At 41.6% G+C, this 23,117-nt stretch overlaps 1 protein-coding gene across 2 annotated transcripts in view; it reads left to right on the forward strand.

Annotated features, from left to right (window-relative positions):
• LOC127009667 (guanylate cyclase 32E-like) overlaps window positions 1-23,117 on the forward strand; it is a 318,091-nt gene that overhangs the window by 162,917 nt on the left and 132,057 nt on the right. For both annotated transcript variants that reach the window (XM_050882945.1, XM_050882946.1), the window contains exon 7: window positions 12,891-13,077. In XM_050882945.1, the coding sequence (XP_050738902.1) occupies window positions 12,891-13,077 (187 nt within the window). The remainder of the gene's footprint in view (window positions 1-12,890; window positions 13,078-23,117) is intronic.

The following is a 23,117-nucleotide window of genomic DNA, read 5'->3' on the forward strand; positions in this document are numbered from 1 at the left end:
ATCAAGCGATTTAAAGCCCGGTCAGCATTGTTCAGAGGTAGTTAAAACTGCAAACAAATTGGTTGGCTTCATCGGACGAGTCTTTAATAATAAATCGGAAAAAGTAATATTAAAACTGTATAATTCGTTGGTTCGACCCCGTCTAGAGTACTGTGTACAGTTTTGGTCTCCCTACTACAGAAAAGACAGAAAAGTTGGAACGGGTCCAACGAAGAGTAACAAAGATGATTCCTAGGTTGAGAAATTTGTCATATGAACAAAGGCTTAAAGAAGTAAATTTATTCAGCCTATCAAAACGAAGAATGCGAGGCGATCTAATAGAAGTGTTTAAAATGTTTAAAGGACTCAGTGATATTAATGCGGAAGATTACTTTACAATTGATCGATCAAATAGAACAAGAAGAAATCACAATTTGAAGATAAGTGGTAAAAGATTCTCGTCGCACGAAGCTAAACACTTCTTCTTCAATCGAGTTGTTAATGTTTGAAACTCTCTACCTTGTGATGTCGTTGATTGTACAACAGTTACGGCCTTCAAGAATAGATTAGACAAGTGTTTTGAATCCAACCAGCAACTAAGATATTACTCATTGTCGTAATAACGCTAAGTTCTTTCGAATACTGGTGTCCTTGTCCGCTTTTATCGCCCGGTTAGTGGTAGCAGTAATGGTAGTTCTTTCCTCTTTCCTACATAAATTCCATGCAGTTTTTCCATGCTGCATGGTTCTTTTTCCTTTCCTGCCAGCTTTGGCTGGAGGGATGGGGGGGTGGGGAGGAGCCTTCGCCTTTGCTGTCCTTCATCTTCCACCTTTGATTAGATAGTTAGTGTAGCTTGTCACAAACAACCTCGTAAGGACCAGCAGGTCTGCTGTTGTTTGTTCTTCCTTTGTGTTCCTTTGTGTACTCTCTCTCTCTCTCTCTCTCTCTCTCTCTCTCTCTCTCTCTCTCTCTCTCTCTCTCTCTCTCTCTCTCTCTCTCTCTCTCTCTCTCTCTCTCTCTCTCTCTCTCTCTCTCTCTCTCTCTCTCTCTCCTTTCATACATACATATACAGCAACAAATCTATTAATACATCAATCTCTACATCATGTTATCCTTCTACCTATCTATCCATCCATCTATCTATCTCTCTATCTGCAACACTTCTCTATTTACTTTACATTTAAATCGGTCTATATGCCTGTCTGTCTGTCGATCCATCAAAGACTAGCTTATCTCAATTATTCACTATTTTAGAGAACAATACATTACATATTTTCATCGTATGTCACGTCAAACGATTATTTTTTTACATACCAACGGATTCATCATAAAGCCAAACGAGTAATTTAGATAAAATGTTTGCCTCGTCGATTTTCCTGCCAATACCTGCGCTCTCTCTCTCTCTCTCTCTCTCTCTCTCTCTCTCTCTCTCTCTCTCTCTCTCTCTCTCTCTCTCTCCTCTCTCTCTATCTCTCTCTCTCTCTCTCTCCTCTTATTGGCGCTCTCCGGGGCTATTTTGCATCTCATTATGTGTTCTTGTGATGTAGAGCAGGTTTCCAATACGCCGCTTTCAAAGGGATTGGAAAAGAATAAAAAGAAGCGAGGAAATTGTTGAAGCCGTTCTCTGAGGGATAGACCGAGGCAAATGTGTTTTCCTTGATGGAGACTTGAGAGCAATGATGTGTGTTGGGATTGTAAGGAGTAAGTGTGTGTGGTGGGGAGTGGAGCTGGGAAATGTGTGTGTGTGTGTGTGTGTGTGTGTGTGTGTGTGTGTGTGTGTGTGTGTGTGTGTGTGTGTGTGTGTGTGTGTGTTTCTCTCTCTCTCTCTCTCTCTCTCTCTCTGTCTCTCTCTCTCTCTCTCTCTCTCTCTCTCTCTCTCTCTCTCTCTCTCTCTCTCTCTCTCTCTCTCTCTCTCTCTCTCTCTCTCTCTCTCTCTCTCTCTCTCTCTCTCTCTCTCTCGTCCAGGCAATCCGAATATTTGTTCTTTTTTTACTATACAATGTCTAACTTTATTCTGCTTGACCTTTAGCTATTTCGTGTTTTTTCCTAAGATTTTTACGCCATTTAAATGCAAATTTCTTATAGGGCAGACGAGAGAGCGATTTTGCCAGCCTCGTGCACCATTACTCGTTTGATTGTCTGGGGGTCGTACGTGTTTACATAATGCTTTTACAAGTGGGCAATACGTTTTCAGAAATAAGATGGAAGAGAAGCAAGAATATAGCCTTTTTACTTCGTGTGCCATTCCTCATTTGATTACGCTGGATTCTTAGCTTATGGCGTGCCCTTGAGATGTTTACATAATTCAAACATGCGTCTCTTGGGGGAACAGACAAAAGAAAAAGATAAAAGAACTCAGCCGCTGGAATTCACAAGACAGCAGAAAACTATTACCTCCTTTGTAGACGGCGGAGGAGCTCAAAAGGCCCCTTGCTACCACGCTGCTATATTAATGCAAAACAGCTTTCGTGTCGCATAAGTGCAAAGTCGAGTGTATGAATAGTTTAGTGAAGTTCAGATGACGGCAGAGACAGCCTTTGTAACGACCTTTCCTTTGTGGTTACTTTACTTTCCCCTTGCATGGGTCTCTCTCTCTCTCTCTCTCTCTCTCTCTCTCTCTCTCTCTCTCTCTCTCTCTCTCTCTCTCTCTCTCTCTCTCGATAGATAGATAGATAGATAGATAGATAGATAGATAGATAGATAGATAGATAAAGTCAGCAATATCCTCCCCGTTCCCCCTGCACAGCGGCGTGCCACAGGGCAGCGTGTTATCACCAACGCTCTTCATCACCTACACCTCTGACATGCCCCGGTCTGATAACAGAAGCTGTATGGATATATATTATGCTGACGACGCGACACAAATAGTGACCTCCAACGGTACCCTAGACCACCATGACGCCCTGGTCATGCGGGAGGCGAACAGACTCAACACATTTGAAAAAAAATGGAAGATCAAAACAAACAAAGACAAGTTCGCTGTGGTCGCACTCGGCAGGAAAAAATTAAATGACATACAAATACAGGGCAACACCATCTCCCACCAAAAACAATGCCAGATATTAGGCCACACAGTGACATCCACCGGCCTGATCGTTAAACATGTCAACGACAAAACCATGAAAGTTAAAACAGCCCTCACATCACTAAACAGATTCTGGCACTTCACAGAGCGGCTCAAACTGTATCTAGTAAAGACTAAGATACTTCCTATACTAGACTACTCACCCACCCCGACACACATGGCTTCCCACACCAAGATGTTACAGCTTCAGAGGCTGCAGAACAAAGCGCTGAGATTTGCCACCGGACAGAAATACCCGTACACGGAAAACACAGCAGCACAACACCGCAGACTCGGAGTACAACTAGTCAGCACAAGGCTACGGGAGGCCGCCGGAAAGATATGGGAGAAACTAGACCAGCAAGACGACGTGAACTACACCCACGTCAAGGAGCTTGACGGCAGCACGAACTTGGTCCACCCCTGGTTTCCGCGCAGCTTGAAGTCACTACGAGAACAACCGCCCACACATCACTTCACACAAGTGACGCCATAGCTTAGCTTAGCTCTCTGCACACAAACAATCCAAACACACACACACCCAGCACGCCGGGGGCATACAAATAAGGTGCCCGATAAACAATAACTACACCAGAACAACTAACGAACCTACACCATACAACTGTACACTCCTACTGTCTTTCCTATTCCCCACCTGCACCTCACCACTAACCCACTTCCTCTTCGTACCTATACCCTTGATAAAAAAATAAAAAATAAAAGGTATAGCCAAAGTCGGGAGCATAACCAATAGCTGCGCGTGGCTCATCTCTTTCCCGTTGGCCCTTTGAGCATTGGAACATCCGGGTTACCACAGTTTACCTTAGTCAGGTTTCCCCAGGTACCATTTTATCGCCCATCCTGAAAGAAAGGACGAACAGCTAGGTGGGCTGCACGCCGACTGACCAAGCCGGGATTCGAGCACAGATTCGTAGATTCGCTAATTACTGCACCACGGAAACGCTTCCTCTCCCATTCCCTTTCAGAAAGTTTAATGTTATTATGTTTCATGTTTTCCGGGTGTGTATACACGTACAGAAACGTAGTATGTTGAGGACGTGGGACTCGGAAATAATGCTTAAGAGGAGGGGTAGAATCCAGTTGCTTACATAAACATGAAACAGAAAGATGATATTGGTTTTTAAGAAATGTATACTGCAGATTCCTATGGAGGCATACATAAATGAAATTATACTGTTGAAAAAATGAATATCATAATCCATAAAAATGAATAAAACACGTATTTGAGAAATAATAAAGAAAGCAAGAACATAACACATCACTAGGAAGGTGTAGAACAAAATAATTACATGTTTGATCAAAATGTTTGACAACAACGAACAATTAAAACTAATGCGTTTTTTTTTGTGGTAAATAATTATAATCGACAATTTGCTTTCAATTCAGCACTGATGATGATGTTGCGATCACACGCAAAACTGTGAGGACCAAAGATCGTACATTCTTTTGTTTCCATTAATGAACTATTTGTTTAAAGTGAAAACATAATCATTCTCGCTCTAATAATGAACGCTTTTGCACTGATTTTCGGCCTCGCCTTTTTTGGTGACGCAGAACGTATTCAAAAGTGTGATTGTTACTATCATTTTTATCATGATTATAATTGTTGTTATTATTATATCTGGTGTTATTATCATTATCATTAATATTATTGTCATCATCATTATTATTGTAAGTAGTAGTAGTAGTAGTAGTAGTAGTAGTAGTAGTAGTAGTAGTGGCAGAATTAGTTTATTATTATCAATGTCAATTTAGCATAGTAATAATAAATTGCATGAGGATAAATATGAAAATCGTGTGTGTGTGTGTGTGTGTGTGTGTGTGTGTGTGTGTGTGTGTGTGTGTGTGTGTGTGTGTGTGTGTGTGTGTGTGTGTGTGTGTGTGTGTGTGTGTGTGTGTGTGTGTGTGTGTGTGTGTGTGTGTGTGTGTGTGTGTGTGTGTTCCGAGATCGCTTGCAAATCCATTTAAATCTCAGCTAAAGAATGAGGCAACTCTCTCTCTCTCTCTCTCTCTCTCTCTCTCTCTCTCTCTCTCTCTCTCTCTCTCTCTCTCTCTCTCTCTCTCTCTCTCTCTCTCTCTCTCTCTCTCTCTCTCTTTTCACTAGTTCCCTTTTAATCTGTCAATTCTTATGTTCTCTCTCCTTCTCTTATTGACTCCACCCTTTATTCCCTTTCTCTGTTGCCACTATCAATCAATTCTTTATCCTTCCTCGTTCATTCGGTTCCCTTCGGCCTTTTCTCCTCGTCTTTGTTCTGTTCTCTTCTCTTACTTCCCTGATTCACCATTTGCCTTACGTACTACAATTTCCTTTTCCTTCTCCTCCTCCTCCTCTTCCTTCTCCTCTTCTTCCTCCTCCTCCTCCCCCTCTCCTACTTTTTGTTCAGCTACAGGGGAAGGTTTGCGAGGGGAAAAGCAATTATATTTATTTACTCTTTACTTTCTCCGTCATCTCTGATCTCTCTCTCTCTCTCTCTCTCTCTCTCTCTCTCTCTCTCTCTCTCTCTCTCTCTCTCTCTCTCTCTCTCTCTCTCTCTCTCTCTCTCTCTCTCTCTCTTTATCTATCTATCTCTCTACCTAGCTATTAACGTATCTACCTGTGTCTATCTTTCTATTTTTCTATCTATCTGTCTGTCTCTCACTCCCATTCTCGCTCATGGTACAAAATATAATCGGATATATAAGAAAGCTTTGTTCCTCAATTTAAATAACAAACACAAAAGTTGAAGTAGAATACGACTTTCTTGTTACTGCCGGACTGGTTAATGTAAAATTCATCATCTCTGAGGACAACGTACTCCCAAATACGGACTTTGACAGGCAAAAAGAATCTCTGTTACCTGAGCACGTTTTATATTCTTCTCGCAATATTTTCAGGTGGCAGTTTTGGAATATTTCACCGGGTTTTTTTTATTGGTTTTATTCTTCTTTTTCTCTTTCTATTTTCTTCTTTTTTATTTCTTTTACTAATTCTTCATTTTCTTTTCCTATTTTTCTTTATTTCCTTTCTTTTTTTTTTTTTTGGTCCTCTTCATTTTCTTCTTCTTTTGCTTCTTTTTTTTCTTGTTGTTCTTTTCTTCTTCGTTTTTTTCTTTTTCTTCTTCTTTTCTTTTACTTTTTCTTCGTTATCATCATCATCTTCTTTGATTTTTCCCTTCTCTTTGTGCTCTTCCTCTTCTTCTTCTACTTCTTTCTTCTTCTTCTTCTTCTTCTTCTTCTTCTTCTTCTTCTTCTTCTTTTTCTTCTTCTTCTTCTTCTTCTTCTTCTTCTTCTTCTTCTTCTTCTTCTTCTTCTTCTTCTTCTTCTTCTTCTTCTTCTTCTTCTTCTTCTTCTTCTTCTTCTTCTTCTTCTTCTTCTTCTTTTTCCTCTTCTTCCTCCTGTGTCGCCTCCCAAATCTCCATTGCTATTAACGAGTCTTCTCCAATTTATAGTTCCGATGCATCTTCCTCTGTCACTCATTATTTGCAACACTGCCTGAAGTCCATTCCTCCACCGCCCTCTCTGTCTAATCCTTGATCTTCTTCCTTCAGCTACTTCTCTCCAGACCGTCTATAAGCTTCTCTTTTCACCGCATGACCAAACCGAAGTAGCATTTAGACTTCTTGATGACTTCCTGAATTTTTTCCATTCCTCTTCTTCACGACCCATGCCGTTGATGAATAACAAATAATTTCCCTCCATATATGATAAATATGTTGCGAGTCCTGTGCTTTGTGTCCTGTTTTTACATGTTTATTTTAATTCTTGAACAAAGCGCTTTTGTAAAATATTTAAAACAAAGATATCTCTCGAAAAAGGGCACAAAAAATCCTTGTAATAACCCAAGGGTATACTATGAATATATTCCAAATGTTGAATTTCCGACAAAAAAAACATGCAGCGAAGCCAAGATTCCGCCGCTTTTTATAAATATATTATACTTTCAGGCTCTGGAAGAATAGCCTTTCTTACTTTATTTCTCTAGAGACCAGCAACAGGGTACTTCTGAAACAAACGATCGAGAAATCCCTTTTGAAACTTTTCTCTTTCTTTTCATGTCATTCGAAAGCAGCATATTACAGGAGCTCTTGTTTTTTCTTTGAACCTTATTCAGAAGAGCACAAAGAGAAAGAAAGAATCAAAGAAGATGATGATGATAACGAAGAAAAAATAAAAGAAGAAGAAAAAAAGAAAAAAAGAACAATAAGAAAGAGAAGTAGAAAAAGAAGAAAATAAAGAAAGTATTTAGTTTTGTAATAAGAAAGTAAAAGCAGTGTTAGCAAGAAGAATGGAGACACTTGTAAAGCTATTAAAAGGTCGGCAATGACGCACTAAACGTGTAACGGTCACGAGGTTCAAGGTGAGTGGCGTTCTTTTGATGGCAGACGATCCTTGCACCTCTTAATGGCTGCTTCACTGGCTTGCACGGCTACCTCCTTCATTTTCTGATAACATTATTTTCAACTAGGGTCTCTCTCTCTCTCTCTCTCTCTCTCTCTCTCTCTCTCTCTCTCTCTCTCTCTCTCTCTCTCTCTCTCTCTCTCTCTCTCTCTCTCTCTCTCTCTCTCTCTCTCTCTCTCTCTCTCTCTCTCTCTCTCTCTCTCTGTTTCCAGTTAGTTCTGTCATTCTTCGTTTCTCTCACTCCCCTTCTACACGTTTCTTTGCCTCTTCACCGCCTACATTCCCTTCCATTTCACTAATTCCTTCTTTTCTGGCTGTCACTTTTCATTCGTATTATTTTCCTCCTCCTCCTCCTCCTCTTCATTCTTCTTCTTCTTCTCCTCCTCCTCCTCCTTCTCCTCCTTCCTTTCTTTCACATGCCAACCCTCATGGACAGTCCCAAACTCTACAAAATCATCCTTTTCGTTAATTTTCAAGTACAATTGTAAGGTAAGAGCCTCTAATCTTTTTTGCCTATAACAAAACTCGAGATCTTATCATGATATGTCTCTGTGTGCGTGTTTGTTTGTTGTTGTTGTTTGTGTGTGTGTGTGTGTGTGTGTGTGTGTGTGTGTGTGTGTGTGTGTGTGTGTGTGTGTGTGTGTGTGTGTGTGTGTGTGTGTGTGTGTGTGTGTGTGTGTGTGTGTGTGTGTGTGTGTGTGTGTGTGTGTGTGTGTGTGTGTGTGTGTGTGTGTTTAACTTGCATGTGTCTGTATGCCTCCAACTTTGGACACCGATAAAAGCGACACGTACAAGACACACGCACAGAAGGTAATCCAAAAGATGCATTCATTCTTAACACGTAGCAGCGACAAAAGCACTGGGAAAAGGAAGTGCAAATAAAACTTCCTTCTATACCACCCTGACCTCCTTCCTTCAGAACCTTCAAAACACGAACATGCAGTAAAAGACCGAAGGAGAAAAGTGGAGAGACAGGTCTAGGCAGAATGGAAGAAAGGAAAGAGGGAAGGAAGGAAGGAAGGAAAGAAAAAAGGAAGGAAGGAAGGAAGGAAGGAAAGAAGGAAGGAAGGAGGGAGGGAGGAAGGGAGGAGAGGAAAAGGAAAAAAGGAAAAAAAAGAAAAAAAGAAAGAAGGAAATAAAGAAATAGAAAGAAGGAAAGAGAGAAAGAAGGAAGGAAGATGGGAAAGAGGGAAGGAAAGAAGGAAGGAAGGAAGGAAGGAAGGAAGGAAGGAAAGAAAGAAGGAAGGAAGGATCGATGGACTGAGGGAAGGAATGAGGAAGAAGGGAAGCAACGAAAAAAGGAAGAAAGGAAGGAAGGCAGGAAGGACAAAAAAAGTAAGGAAGAAATAACAGTTGAATGAAAATAAGAAAAAGCGTGGGAGAGGAAGGAGGGAGGGAAGAATGGAGGTAGGGAGGGAGGGAAGGAAGGAGGGAAAGAGGAAAGAAAGAAAGGAAAAAAAAGAAAGAAGGAAAGAAAGAAATAGAAAGAAAGGAAGAGAAAAAAGGAAGGAAGGAGGGAAAGAGGGAGGAAAAGAAGGAAAGAAGAAAGGAAGGAAGGAAGGGATGAGGGAAGGAAAGAAAGAAAGAAGAAAGGAAGGAAGGAATAAAGGAAGGAAGGAAGGAAGGATGGATTGAGGGAGGGAATGAGGAAGAAGGGAAGCAACGAAAGAAGGAAGGAAGGAAAGAAGGCAGGAAGGTCTAAAAAAATAAAGAAGAAATAATAGCCGAATGAAAATAAGAAAAAGCGTGGGAGATAAAAAGGACAGAAAAATGGAAAGGAAATAAAGGAGGAACGAAGGTAGGATAATAGTAAAGAATAAATGAATAAAAAAAACGAATCAAAGAGAGAATGAAGGAAGGAAGGAAGGAAAAAGGAGAACATGAAACAAAAAAGCAATGAAGAAGTATAGTGAAAATGTAAAAGAACAAATAAATGAAGAAGAAAGGAAAAACAATAGAACGAAAAGTATATGAGAAGAGATAAGTAACGAGGGAAAACAGGAAGGAATAGAAGAAGGAAGGACAGACCGAAAGAGAGAAAGATATAAGGAAAGGAGTCAGGCATGGGAGGCAGATACAGGTGGTGAGGTGAGGGAAAGCTGGCAGCGGCTGAAAAATTCTACGGTGATAGCTATTCGCGTTTCAGTATCTCCCGTATCCTTCCCACTCCAACTGCTCCCCTCTGCAACACTCCTTTTCTCTCTCTGTCATATCCTCTCCTCTCATATATGTTTTCCTGTGAGATACGATACGTTGTCACATTTCCATTCCTTTTCTCCACACGTGTTCCAGATCCTTTATCACACACCTCTCTGCCTCTTATCAATATTGTTCCCGAGTCCTCGCCTCTCCCCGCGCAATACCTTCCCGGCATCATTGTCACTCCGACTCTCTCTTCTTATCTCTACCTCGTTCCTCCTGTCGCACACCTCCATTCAGAGCTTCCATTCTCTTACTCAGTTCACCTTTCTGTCAGATGCCTAACCTAACCTTTCTGTCACATGCTTTACTTCCCCTTCACATACAATGGTCTCTCTCTCTGCCTCCTTCCGTCACTCACTTTCGCAGTCCTTCCTCTCTTTCTCCCTCCCCCCTCTTTCTTTCTGTCATATAGTTTCTCTCTCTCTCTCTCTCTCTCTCTCTCTCTCTCTCTCTCTCTCTCTCTCTCTCTCTCTCTCTCTCTCTCTCTCTCTCTCTCTCTCTCTCTCTCTCTCTCTCTCTTTTTCCGTTATCTCCCTCGTGCAGCTTTAACGTGGAAGGTATATCTGTTTCTGACGTGTGAATGGCAAGTTTGCTTTAAAGAACAATCGTACGTCACGAGTAAACTCTCTCTCTCTCTCTCTCTCTCTCTCTCTCTCTCTCTCTCTCTCTCTCTCTCTCTCTCTCTCTCTCTCTCTCTCTCTCTCTCTCTCTCTCTCTCTCTCTCTCTCTCTCTCTCTCTCTTCCTTAATCTCACCGACTCCCGCAATCCCTCATTCCATCACTCCTCCGCCACGCCATCCCTTCCCTAAAGCTCTTACTCTCATTCCCCGATGTTCTTCCTTCCCTCCCGTTCCTCCCTTCCTCGCTCTCTCACCCTTCTTCCCAAGAGCAATCTTACCTAACAATACATCAAATCATCGTGCTAACCATTAACATGATTCTGGCTTTTATATTCCCCCATATCCTCAATGGCATCTATACTTTCGTTTGTCCTCTTTATCATCGACCTCCGTAAAAACTTTCTCCTGCGAGTGCTCTTCCTTTTTCTCCTCTTCCTTTTCATATTTTAGCGGCTTGATATTTTTCTCCTCCTTATTTTTTCTTCGTTTTTCTTTGATTCATCTTCTCACTTTCTTATCCGTTCATTCGTTTTCTTCCTTTGTACTTTCTTCCCTTTCTCCTTCCCCTCCCCCCTCTTTCCTCTCTTCTACTATTTCTTCCTCTTTTACTTGCCTTTCTTCTTCTTAATGTTATATTTTATCCACCTCATCCATCTCATCCTTGATACATTTTTCTCTCACTCACAAACACATTGATAAAACAAGGGTTGGATGCAGAAAAGTTGCAATTTTGTGAGCCAGCTTTATATACATTGTGAGTTCCATATGAATCCAGCAAGGCTTAAAAATCGTCCTGGAGATTGTAACGAACTGAAAACCTATTGTAAGTCATGTATACCTCGGGAAGTCGTGTAGAACCCACAATGTCTTAGATTTACAGGAAACGCGTTATAATTAGTTTCCCAAAAATAAACTAGGAATAACATTTGTCAAACAGGGAAAACTACCCATTTCAGTAAGATATATACTGCGGAGGGGTTTGTTTACGCACTTGCATGGGAGGTACCGTTAAAAAGGACAAACTTCCCTCAACACACACCGGCCGATTCCGGTAATATATTATTGTCTCTGCTACCAGCTATGGATTTAATACTTGCTTCATAGGATGTGGAAGAATAGTTTTGAATAACTTAACCAAATTTAGAGTAAAACAATGTATGAGGGAACTCTGACAGTAAAAATAATAATCTTTTAGTGTTATTGGAAGTAACAAACACACAACAGGAAGTACACGACTCCAGACTGGAGGCTGCAGAATGCTTAACCTCAGACCTTGCTATTATTTCCGATTGGGGCAGAAGGAACCTTGTGTCCTTCAATGCCTCAAAAACTCAATTTCTCCACCTATCAACTCGACACAATCTTCCAAACACCTATCCCCTATTCTTCGACAACACTCAGCTATCACCATTTTCAACACTAAACATCCTCGGTCTATCCTTTACTCAAAATCTCAACTGGAAAGTTCACATCTCCTCTCTCGCTAAATCAGCTTCCTCGAGGTTGGGCATTCTGTATCGTCTCCGCCAGTTCTTCTCCCCCGCGCAGTTGCTATCCATATACAGGGGTCTTGTCCGCCCTCGTATGGAGTATGCATCTCACGTGTGGGGGGGCTCCACTCACACAGCTCTTCTGGACAGAGTGGAGTCTAAGGCTCTTCGTCTCATCAGCTCTCCTCCTCCTACTGATAGTCTTCTACCTCTTAAATTCCGTCGCGATGTTGCCTCTCTTTCTATCTTCTATCGATATTTCCACGCTGACTGCTCTTCTGAACTTGCTAACTGCATGCCTCCTTCCCTCCCGCGGCCCCGCTGCACACGACTTTCTACTCATGTTCATCCCTATACTGTCCAAACCCCTTATGCAAGAGTTAACCAGCATCTTCACTCTTTCATCCCTCACGCTGGTAAACTCTGGAACAATCTTCCTTCATCTGTATTTCCTCCTGCCTACGACTTGAACTCTTTCAAGAAAAGGGTATCAGGACACCTCTCCTCCCGAAATTGACCTCTCTTTCGGCCACCTCTTTTGATTCTTTTTTAGGAGCAGCGAGTAGCGGGCTTTTTTTATTATTGTTTCCTTTTTTTGTGCCCTTGAGCTGCCTCCTTTGTTGTAAAAAAAAAAATCACAGGAGAGGCGGCATTGGGCGGTGAAATGTGTGTCAAATTGCCAAGCGCTGCCCTGAGTTAGATATTATTTGCATTACTATATTTCTGTGCCGCATTATTTCTAGGAAAAAAGAATTGCTTTACTTACAGCCCCGTGTGCAGTTTACTTGATTTGCTCCGATGGGGCGCCGGATACTGTGCTATTTACTGAATGTAAAGTAACTTCCTTCAGTGCCTTGTCGAGGCAGTGACAGTCACGAGTGAGCAGGTGGGTCATCATCGTGGCACTCCGTCAGATATAGCTCGTGATTGGCTGGCACACTAAAAAGATCCGATAGTGATTCGCTGGCGAAATATAATGACATCATGATGGCTTCCACCAATCAGATGGCTTTCTGCAGGTCCCCACCATTTTTTTCTGGATCGGGTGGTAGCGTGGGTTGCAAGAACATAGTAAGTTACGAAAATGTAGACTTACAAAATTATACCTGACAAATTCTTTTCTGCACCCCATTCCAGGTCACCTTCTTCTACAACAATTCGCCCGACGACAACTTCCGCCGCGTGGCACAGACGATCGAGCGAACGCTGCCGCTGCACAACATCACGGTCACCGCCACCAAGACCTGGGCCGCCACCTACCACCACGGCTACGACTCCAACCCCTTCGTCACCATGATTCAGGAGACCTACATGGACAGCAGGAGTGAGTATTGGCTGTAGTGTTGAAGAGGAGATAGTTGTGGTGGTGAGAGATGAGGTATATAGTTGTGTGGAAAGGGAAAACATACGTGTGTGTGTCTGTGTGTGTGTGTGTGTGTGTGTGTGTGTGTGTGTGTGTGTGTGTGTGTGTGTGTGTGTGTGTGTGTGTGTGTGTGTGTGTGTGCGCCACAGACGCTGGGAGGCCCATCCTGCATGCACTTAGCAATATTACGTACCGTAGCGAACAACACAATCCATGGTGAACAAATTATGTGAATGTGACAGAGGGAGACACACACACACACACACAAGCCAGACAACTTAACATTATCACACGACGGCATGAATAACAGAGACAATACCAACCACAATTATATTTACTATTACTGCTACTACTATTACTACTACTACTACTACTACTACTACTAATAATAATAATAATAATAATAATAATAATAATAATAATAATAATAATAATAATAATAATAATGCTACAACAATAACCACTACTACTACTACTAGTACTACTACTGCTAATACTAATACTACTAATACTAATCGTCACTAAAACATTTGAAATAATAACAAAAACAAAATATCACATTCACACAAACACGCACTTTAACAACAACAACAACAACAACAACAACAACAACAACAACAACAACACTTGACAAGAACGAAGAGGAAACTTAAACAATGACCTCCCGCTGGCTAATTAAATTCCATTAGTACAAATAGAAGTGTTCAATTGTTCGATGTTTTTCTCACTCCCACCCCCCCCCCCTCTCTCTCTCTCTCTCTCTCTCTCTCTCTCTCTCTCTCTCTCTCTCTCTCTCTCTCTCTCTCTCTCTCTCTCTCTCTCTCTCTCTCTCTCTCTCTCTCTCTCTCTCTCTCTCTCTCTCTCTCTCTCCCTCAATTAGATTTTGCTCCTCAGTGTCATATCCAGTGACTATTCTGCTATTCTATTATTCTCGTCTCTTCTCTTTTCCTCTCCTCTTCTCTTCCTTTCTCTTCTCCCAGCTTGTGTTCTCGTTTTCTTCTCTCATTTTCCCTTCTCTTGTTTCCTATTATAATTCATTCGGATGCATTAACAGGAAACAAGGTAAACACATTTGTGAGAGTTTCCGAGTGGGTGGGGAAAATGGAGCTGTTTTAGATAAGAGGTAAAACGCATTTAAACACACACACACACACACACACACACACACACACACACACACACACACACACACACACACACACACACACACACACACACACACACACACACTCCTGGAGATTATATGTTGCGGTAGACAGAAATGATAGATAAAAAGTTACGAGCGAGGGAAAGGAGAGTGGAATGAGGGGAATGCGAGAGATGACGAGGTGGGCGTGGAGTAAAGATGAGGAAATAGGACAAGGAAAAGTATATGATGTGTGGGGGAGTATATGATATGCGAAACAACGAGAGGAATCAACGGAGTGGAGAGAGGACAAAAAGGTGGGAAAGAGAAACTATGATTGGGTGCGTGGAATGGCGAGAGAGATCGTGAAAGTAGAGAAAAGACTAGAAAGTAGAGAAAGGCGCGTGAAATAACGAAAGGAATCATGGGAATGGGAAAAAGACGAGGAAGTACGAGAGAAAGCATGATACGATGTGTGAAATGATTTACATAGATTTACATAGAAAATCAGACCACACAGACCCCATGGTCCAGACTTGGTGGTCTGTCCTTAAACCTAAGTGATTTTACATTAATCAGAAGACTCCAAAACGTTGCATTTCTACTCTAGTTGATATTAAGTTGAAGGAAGTGACGGTCGAGCTTATTTTTGAAGGAGTCAATCGTGTTACACTGGACCACTGACGGTGGAAGCTTATTCCATTCTCGCACTACAACGTTGGTGAAGAAAAATTTGGTGCAGTCTGAATTTACTTGTCTACATCTGAGTTTTACGCCATTGTTCCTCGTGCGCAAAGTGTCATCGATCATAAACAATGTTGATCTGTCTACATTCGTGAAACCATTAAGTATTTTAAAACATTCGATCAGTTTTCCTCGGAGGCGACGTTTCTCAAGAGAGAACATGTTAAGGGTAGAAAGCCTTTCTTCGTAGGATTTGTTGCGCAAGGAAGGGATAATTTTCGTTGCCCGACGCTGAACACCTTCTAATTTAGCAATATCCTTTGCATGGTGGGGAGACCAAAACTGTACCGCATATTCCAAGTGGGGTCTGACTAAACTGTTGTAGAGCGGGAGTATTACATCTTTATTCTTGAATACAAAGTTTCTTTTAATGAAGCCCAACATTCTGTTCGCTTTATTTGCTGCATCGATGCATTGCTGTGAGAATTTGAGGTTTGACGCGATTTTGACCCCCAAGTCTTTGACGCACTGAACGCTTTTGAGTTTAACGCCGCGCATTTCGTATTCGAACTTCTTATTCCTCGTTCCAACTTGAAGGACCTGGCACTTGTCTACGTTAAAGGGCATCTCCCATCTATCCGACCAGGCTGAAATTTTGTGCAAATCCTCTTGGAGGCTTTGCCTGTCTTCGTCAGTGAGAACCGAGTTGCCAATCTTTGTGTCGTCTGCAAATTTACTAATGCGGTTATTGAGTCCAACATCCACGTCGTTGATGTAAATAATGAAGAGCACTGGGCCAAGGACCGAGCCCTGAGGGACGCCACTAGTGACAGGCGCCCACTCTGAGTGAAATCCGTCGATCACTACTCTTTGTTGTCTGTTGCTCAACCAATTCGCGATCCATTGGTTTACTTGACCGTCAATACCTATTTGCTTTAATTTGTAAAGTAATTTATGATGCGGGACTTTATCAAACGCTTTCTGAAATCAAGATAGACTACGTCCAGTGATTTGGTTACGTCATAAACAGTGAAGAGGTCGTTATAAAAGGTTAATAGGTTTGATAGGCAGGATCTTTTGTTTCGGAAGCCATGTTGTGAGTCCCCAATCAATGAGTGGCTTTCAAGGTAATTCACAATTTTGTCTCTAATTATGCCCTCAAGTAGCTTACCTACAACCGAAGTTAGACTAATGGGCCTGTAATTACCTGGTACTTTTTTGTCTCCTTTCTTGAAAATCGGTGTCACGTTAGCCTTTTTCCAATCTGAAGGACGATGCCTTGTCGCAAGGACATATTGAATACGGTTGTGAGGGAGGAGAGTATTTCGCTCTTTGTTTCTTTCAGCAGAGTTGGATATACTTTGTCAGGTCCAGGACTTTTATTTGTTTTAAGTGAATGGAGAGCTTTAAGGACTTCATCGGTTGTTATTTCAAAATTAGGCAATGCATGCTCGAGATTTACAATAGTACTGGTGTTGGTGGTAGCGAGAGGAAGACTGTTAGTATTAAACACCGAGGAAAAGTAATTGTTTAAGAGGTTTGCAATGTGTTGGCTGTCAGTCACTAGTGCACCGTCACTGTTTGTTAAAGGTCCAATACCACTTTTGATCGCCTTTCTGTTGTTTATGTAACTGAAGAAAGATTTCGGATTATTTTTACAATTGGCTGCAATATTTTCTTCGTATCTACGCTATGCCTGACCTACTAGTCTTTTTACTCGTCGCCTGGCATCATTATAAAGTCTAATGTTTTCGGGCGTGCTTTGTTCTTTCTTTAACCTGTAAAACAATTTTCTCTCATTGACTGATTGTTTAATTTCGCTATTAAACCACGGTGGGCTTTTATTAGTGTTAATTCGCTTCTCGCACAAGGGGACGAATGTGTTCTGCTGAGTGAGTAAGTGATTTTTAAGGCTTAGCCAGGCTTCCTCTACGTTGCCGTCATCTGATAGTTGTATTTCTGTTAGTTTTTGTCGGATTTCTACGAAGTTAGCTCTTTTGAAATTGGGCACCTTTACTTTATTTTCAGTCACTGATGATTGAGCTTTAATGTCGACGCGCACTAATTTATGATCGCAAGAACCGAGGTGTTCTCCTACCGTGACACTACTGACTAGGTTATCTTGGGTTGTTATAACAAGGTCGAGTATATTATTTTGTCGAGTTGGCTCAGAAACCATTTGGCTTAGATAATTTTCTTCTAGAAATTCGATCATTCTATGTGACTCGCCTTCTGTGACAAGAGGGATCGTGGAAGTGGAGAGAAACGAGGAACTAGGAAAAGCGAGTATATGCTAGTACGTGTGAATGTGTTAAAGGGGTGAGGTGATGAAGGTATGAGGGGGAGAGCTGTGTTTAATGGCTTCAGGGAGGAGGAAAGAGGGAATAAACAGGGATTAGTGTTAAGTTGGGCTAGTAGAATATACCACCTCTGTACGAGAACACATTAGCCGTATAAATGGCTATAAAAAGGTCTGAAAAGTTCCTACGATATTCACGTCTCAAGTGTATTTTTTTTTCTTCTGCGGTAAAATAATCATCAAATAATTCAAACTCAGCCGTGATAGTAAGTAAATCTAACTCTACACGTTTCTATGTTTTTTTTTTTCAGTGCTCTGTCTTCTATTGGATTCCCTTAACACTTCATTCTTCTCCTCTGTGTCTTAAGTGTGCCCGGGTTTCTGATTACGGAGCTTACAGTATAAATCATCTACCTCGGCTCAACCTATTGCACTGCTTCTGAAGCTAATAATAACGATAATAATAATAATAATGATGCTAACTAATATAGTGATACTAACACCAACAATACAATTAGTAGATGAATGCAGTTGGTTGGGCGTTCTGTATCGTCTCCGCCAGTTCTTCTCCCCCGCGCAGTTGCAGGGACTTGTCCGCCCTCGTATGGAGTATGCATCTCCCGTGTGTGTGTGTGGGGGGGGCTCCACTCACACAGCTCTTCTGGACAGAGTGGAGGCTAAGGCTCTTCGTCTCATCAGCTCTCCTCCTCCTACTGATAGTCTTCTACCTCTTAAATTCCGCCGCGATGTTGCCTCTCTTTCTATCTTCTATCGATATTTCCACGCTGACTGCTCTTCTGAACTTGCTAACTGCATGCTTTCCCCCCACCCGCGGCCCCACTGCACACGACTTTCTGCTCATGCTCATCCCTATACTGTCCAAACCCCTTATGCAAGAGTTAACCAGCATCTTCACTCTTTCACCCCTCACGCTGGTAAACTCTGGAACAATCTTCCTTCATCTGTATTTCCTCCTGCCTACGACTTGAACATCTTCAGGAGGAGAGTATCAGGACACCTCTCCTCCCGAGTTTGACCTTGCTTTTGGCCGCCTCTTCTGATTCTTTTATGGGAGCAGCGATTAGCGGGCTTTTTTTTATTGTTGTTTTTTTGTGTGCCCTTGAGTTGCCTCCTTTGTTGTAAATAAAAAAATAAATAAAAAAAGCCTTTCCACTATGATGATAATAATGGTACTAATAATACTCTCCACATTAACGTAATTAAAATATTCATCAATTACAACAATCACTTCGTAAACAATTTCACACCATTACAACGCTAGATATAATAAGCTACGGCAAACGCTGAAGCTTACACACACACACACACACACACACACACACACACACACACACACACACACACACACACACACACACACACACACACACACACACACACACACACACACACACACACACAAAGAGGATACTCGTCTTTCTCTAATCACGCTCTTCATTCATATTCAACCCAGCGTAAAAGAATATAATAAACCGCTTTTAGGTATTCAGACTCATTAACACTCTCATCATACCCGCTTAAACAGACGCAGGGTTATTAGTGGACTTGAAAAAAAAAGAACGCGAGCTTACTATTTATTTACCTGTTCCACTTCCTAGCTCTTTCCACCTGTCCTCGCGTCAACAAGAAACGGCAGAACACTACGACGAAAAATCAGTTCTCGTCAGCCTATGTTCTTGTCTATCATCAGTTAACACCCCAGACAACAAAATGGAGAGTAAAACAAAATGAGTAACCGGTATAAGTTGTTTTCTTTCGTTCACGCACTCATTTTCATTACTCTCGAGGTTTGTTTACTCAGCCGTTTTACTTATCTTTTTCGAAATCCTTCTTACGGTTGAAATAATCAGCTAAGTTTATTCTTTCACTTTTATTACCTACACTCAGAAAGGAATATAGTGCTGTTTTTTCCCTTTTACACTCCTTCGTCTGTACAGCGTTAAAAAAAAAAAAGCTATCTCTATTAATATCACACTTTTATTTGCCACTTTAATTACTCTCAAAATAAAATATGTCTACTCCTAGTTTTCTAGCTATCTATTTCTATCACACTTTTATTTGCCACTTTAATTACTCTCTAAATAAAATGTCTACTAATGTTCCCTTCTTTACCCCTAATTTTCTATACAGTTTGAAAAAGTTACCAACCTACATATCACACGTTTACATTATTTTTATTATCATTACTCGGAACGGTGAATGTGTGTAACTACTCTTTCCATCTTGCACTCCATCATCTCAACACAATAAAAAATAAATCACTACATATTTTACATTTTATCTGCTCGTTTCCATTACTCCCAAACGTGTAATATGCGTGTTTATGTTCCAATTCCCTTTCCTACTTCTCTATCGTCGAAAAATAATATGTCTACAAATATTTCAATCATCTATTTACCTGTTTTTATTTACCTCAAAAGTGAATACGTGTAGCTATTTTCCACTTTTGTTTCACTCCTCCGTACAGTAAAAAAAAAAGCTCTCTATTCACACAACACCTATTTATTTACGCATTTTTATCCTCGAAAGTAAGTTAACATGTGTATCTACTCTCCGTCTTTTTCACTCCCTCGTGTCTACAGCAAAAAACAAACAGCAGACGTCAACACTGTTCCCCGCCGTGCTGCACAACGACTCACAACTTTGTCAATAAAACGCGAGAGTTGTGACCATTCTGAGCGACGGTGTTTGTGTATGGATTGTTAAACGACTATCCCGCCTGAGTTAGAGAGAGAGAGAGAGAGAGAGAGAGAGAGAGAGAGAGAGAGAGAGAGAGAGAGAGTGTAACAGGTAGGCAGACAGATGGAAAAACACAGATAGACATACAGAAAAAGACAGAGAGAGACATACAGAAAAACAAACAGAAAGAGATAGACAGACGGGAAAAATAGATAGAAATTGACAGAGAAAAACAGACAGGGATAGACATACAGGAAAATAGAAAAGACAGACAGAAAACAAACAGAAAGAGATACAGTAAAACAGACAGAAAGAGATAAACAGACAGGAAAACAGACAGACAGAGCTAAACAGACACAGAAATGATTAAATGTTGGCTTTTATGAAACAGATCTTACTCACACCCACAAAAGGGCTTTTTAAAACACGTAACACCACGTTTTTTCCCTCTCTGAGTACGATTAGCCTCGTTATATCAAACTTAATAACTAAAAGTGGATCACTTACATAGAAAAAACAGAAAAAAATAACAGGTCGCGGCACAAAAAAAACAAAGGATAGATCATAAATTTTTTTACAGCCAGGCACGCAGCTCAAGGGCAAAAACAAAAACAAAAACAAAAAGCCCGCTAGACGCTGCTCCGAATAAAAGCAGAAAGAACGAGAGAAAAAAACTTGAGTTGTCGCATAAGGAGAAAAAAATATAGAGTCCGTTACCAGTGCAGCTCAAACATTTTTTTTTTTTTTTTTTTTTACGTTGTTGCCAATTGCGCCGGTAGGCATCTTCCCGGTGGGGCCTGATGGTCGGCCCAAGGCTTCTTCCAGGTGGGGCCTGATGGTCGGCCCAGCCCGTTCTGGCGCAGGCGAGTGTTTATAGTGGCGCCATCTTGCCTTGGCTCATGCTGCCCCCCGGAACTCGTTCTTGATTCGCTTGGACGGCTTCCTCTAGAGTCCGGGTTGATGGGTGGTCTTCAGGACAGCATGTGGGTAGTTTTAAGCCACTCGGCGGTGACTGAAAAATCCGAGTGGTAGCGTGAGGATTCGAACCCGCGTCGTCCATCACGCGGCGAATGTGGGTCCAGTACGCTACCAGTTCGGCCACCGCCTACCCACTAAGGAAACAATCATATAAATAAAGGAAACAATATCTCCCTTTTTATTCGATGCCCCAAACAACAACACACTAATGGCCACCAATTAATACCACTCGGCATTGTCTCGCGCACAAGGGGAAGCCAGAACGTGAGTGACCCATTGTGCGACGCAGCAATCACCTTCCCTCGGGCCCGCAGCATTGCCACCTCACCCTATTCACCCCTTTGCATTTACCGTTTTTTGACAGTTCTGACACTTGGCTCCCGCAAAAATGACATCACTAACTAACCATTTTGACGAGAACTATTAATTAATCTAGTTATCGGGGTGCAGGAGACGGTTTTTGGGTTAGTAATCGGAAAATATAATAGGCTAGGGGCGGAAATCTGGTAACATGGCCTCGGGGAACGCCGCTGCAGGTAACACGATCCGCAGGTGCGATGCCAGCGACTAATTAACCAAACACCTCCAGGGACGGGGTAAATAGTGACCATTGTCCGGGAAATAAATAAAGTGATTCGGTGAAAAATGTGGAGATGTAAGAGTGGCTCGGACGTGAAACAGTGGAAAGGTGAAGCGTTGATCTAGCATGAATTTGACGCTGCGGTGAGTTACGTGTCAGCTTTAGACGTGGGAAGGGTGTGATAGGCCGAGGAAAAGATACTTATATGAAAAGGAAATAATGTTAGAGGTGGTAGGTTTTGAAAAAGTTAACCCGTCTGCTGCGATTGGCACGACTTTGGTTTTCACTGTTAGCCTGGTAAAATATACTTCGAGGTCTTTCTCTGTCTCTGTGGTGGAGAGTGGAGTGTTTCCCATGTGGTATTGGTGTGCTGGATATCCCCTCCCAAGGTGCAGGACTTTACGTTTTTCTTCATTGAATTGTAGCAGCCACTCTTTGTTCCATTCCTGTAGCCTGGTAATCTCTTCTTGTAGGAAATCCGCACTCAAGGGGTTAAGACTAAGAGAAGAGTGTATCAAGACATCTCTCCATCCGAAATTGACCTCTCTCTTGGCCACTCTATACTTATCGCTATTTGAGAGGAACAGTTAGCGGGCTTTTTTTTTATTTACATCTTTTTGTTACCCTTGAGTTGCTCTGTGCTGTAAAAAAAAAAAAAAAAAAAGAATGGGAAAGGTCGAGGAAAGGGTTAGTAAGAGGAAATATGGTGAGAGATGGATAAGTTAGATAACGGTTTTAGATGAAGGAAGAGTGTGACAGGCCTAAGAAAAGGCACGTAAAAAAGGAAATAATGTTAGAGGTGGGTAGGTTATGAAAGACTTAAGACTAAAAGAATGGGAAAGGCTGAGGAAAGGGTTAGTAAGAGGAAATATGGTGAGAGATGGGATGAGTGGAACGGAGCAAAGCTGTGCCGCTAAGAGGATGAAAAAAATAGTGTTCCGCCAGAAAACAGTGAAGTTAAAATAGAGTTTCGACGTATATTTGAGGCCGGGTGTAAAACTTAACTGCGGAGTGTTACGGCATAGACTGAGGATTTGATGATGGTGATGTGGTGGATCAGAGGTGAATTAATAGGATTGTGTGGAGCTGAAATGGCGAGTGGGTTGAAAAAACGGTGCTCGGCCATAAAACCTAAACTTATGACATAGTGAAAATAAGATGACCCCTGCAGTGTTTTGGTACTGGACGTAGATTTAGTGATGTGGAATATAAGTGAATTAGTAGTACAGTATAGAGCATAAACGTTTCGCCATAAAACGTAGACTTATGTGTGGATAAAAATAAACTCAACTGTTAAGTGTTAAAGCATTCAGTGATGGTATTTAGTATTGTGGAATAGAAGTTGATTAGTGGTACGGTAGAGAGATAAACTGCTGAGTGGATGAAGAAAAAGCGTTAAGATATAAAATGAAGACCTGGAGGAGTGGATTACAAGTGGATTAATGGTCCGGTTGAAAGCTGAACTGTAGCGTAAATTAATGCGCTTTGCTGTGAGAGTTTGAGGCGTGAGTTAGGGAGGCAGGCAGACAAGTGGATGAGTAAATGTAGGCAGACAAACAGGTGAGTAAATGTTGTGGTTATATGAATGACGGATGGGGTTGGGGGTATGTGTGGGATGACTGGGTGGAGGAGTG

Source organism: Eriocheir sinensis, chromosome 41, assembly GCF_024679095.1.
Source record: "Eriocheir sinensis breed Jianghai 21 chromosome 41, ASM2467909v1, whole genome shotgun sequence".
Classification (NCBI taxonomy): Eukaryota; Metazoa; Arthropoda; class Malacostraca; order Decapoda; family Varunidae; genus Eriocheir; species Eriocheir sinensis.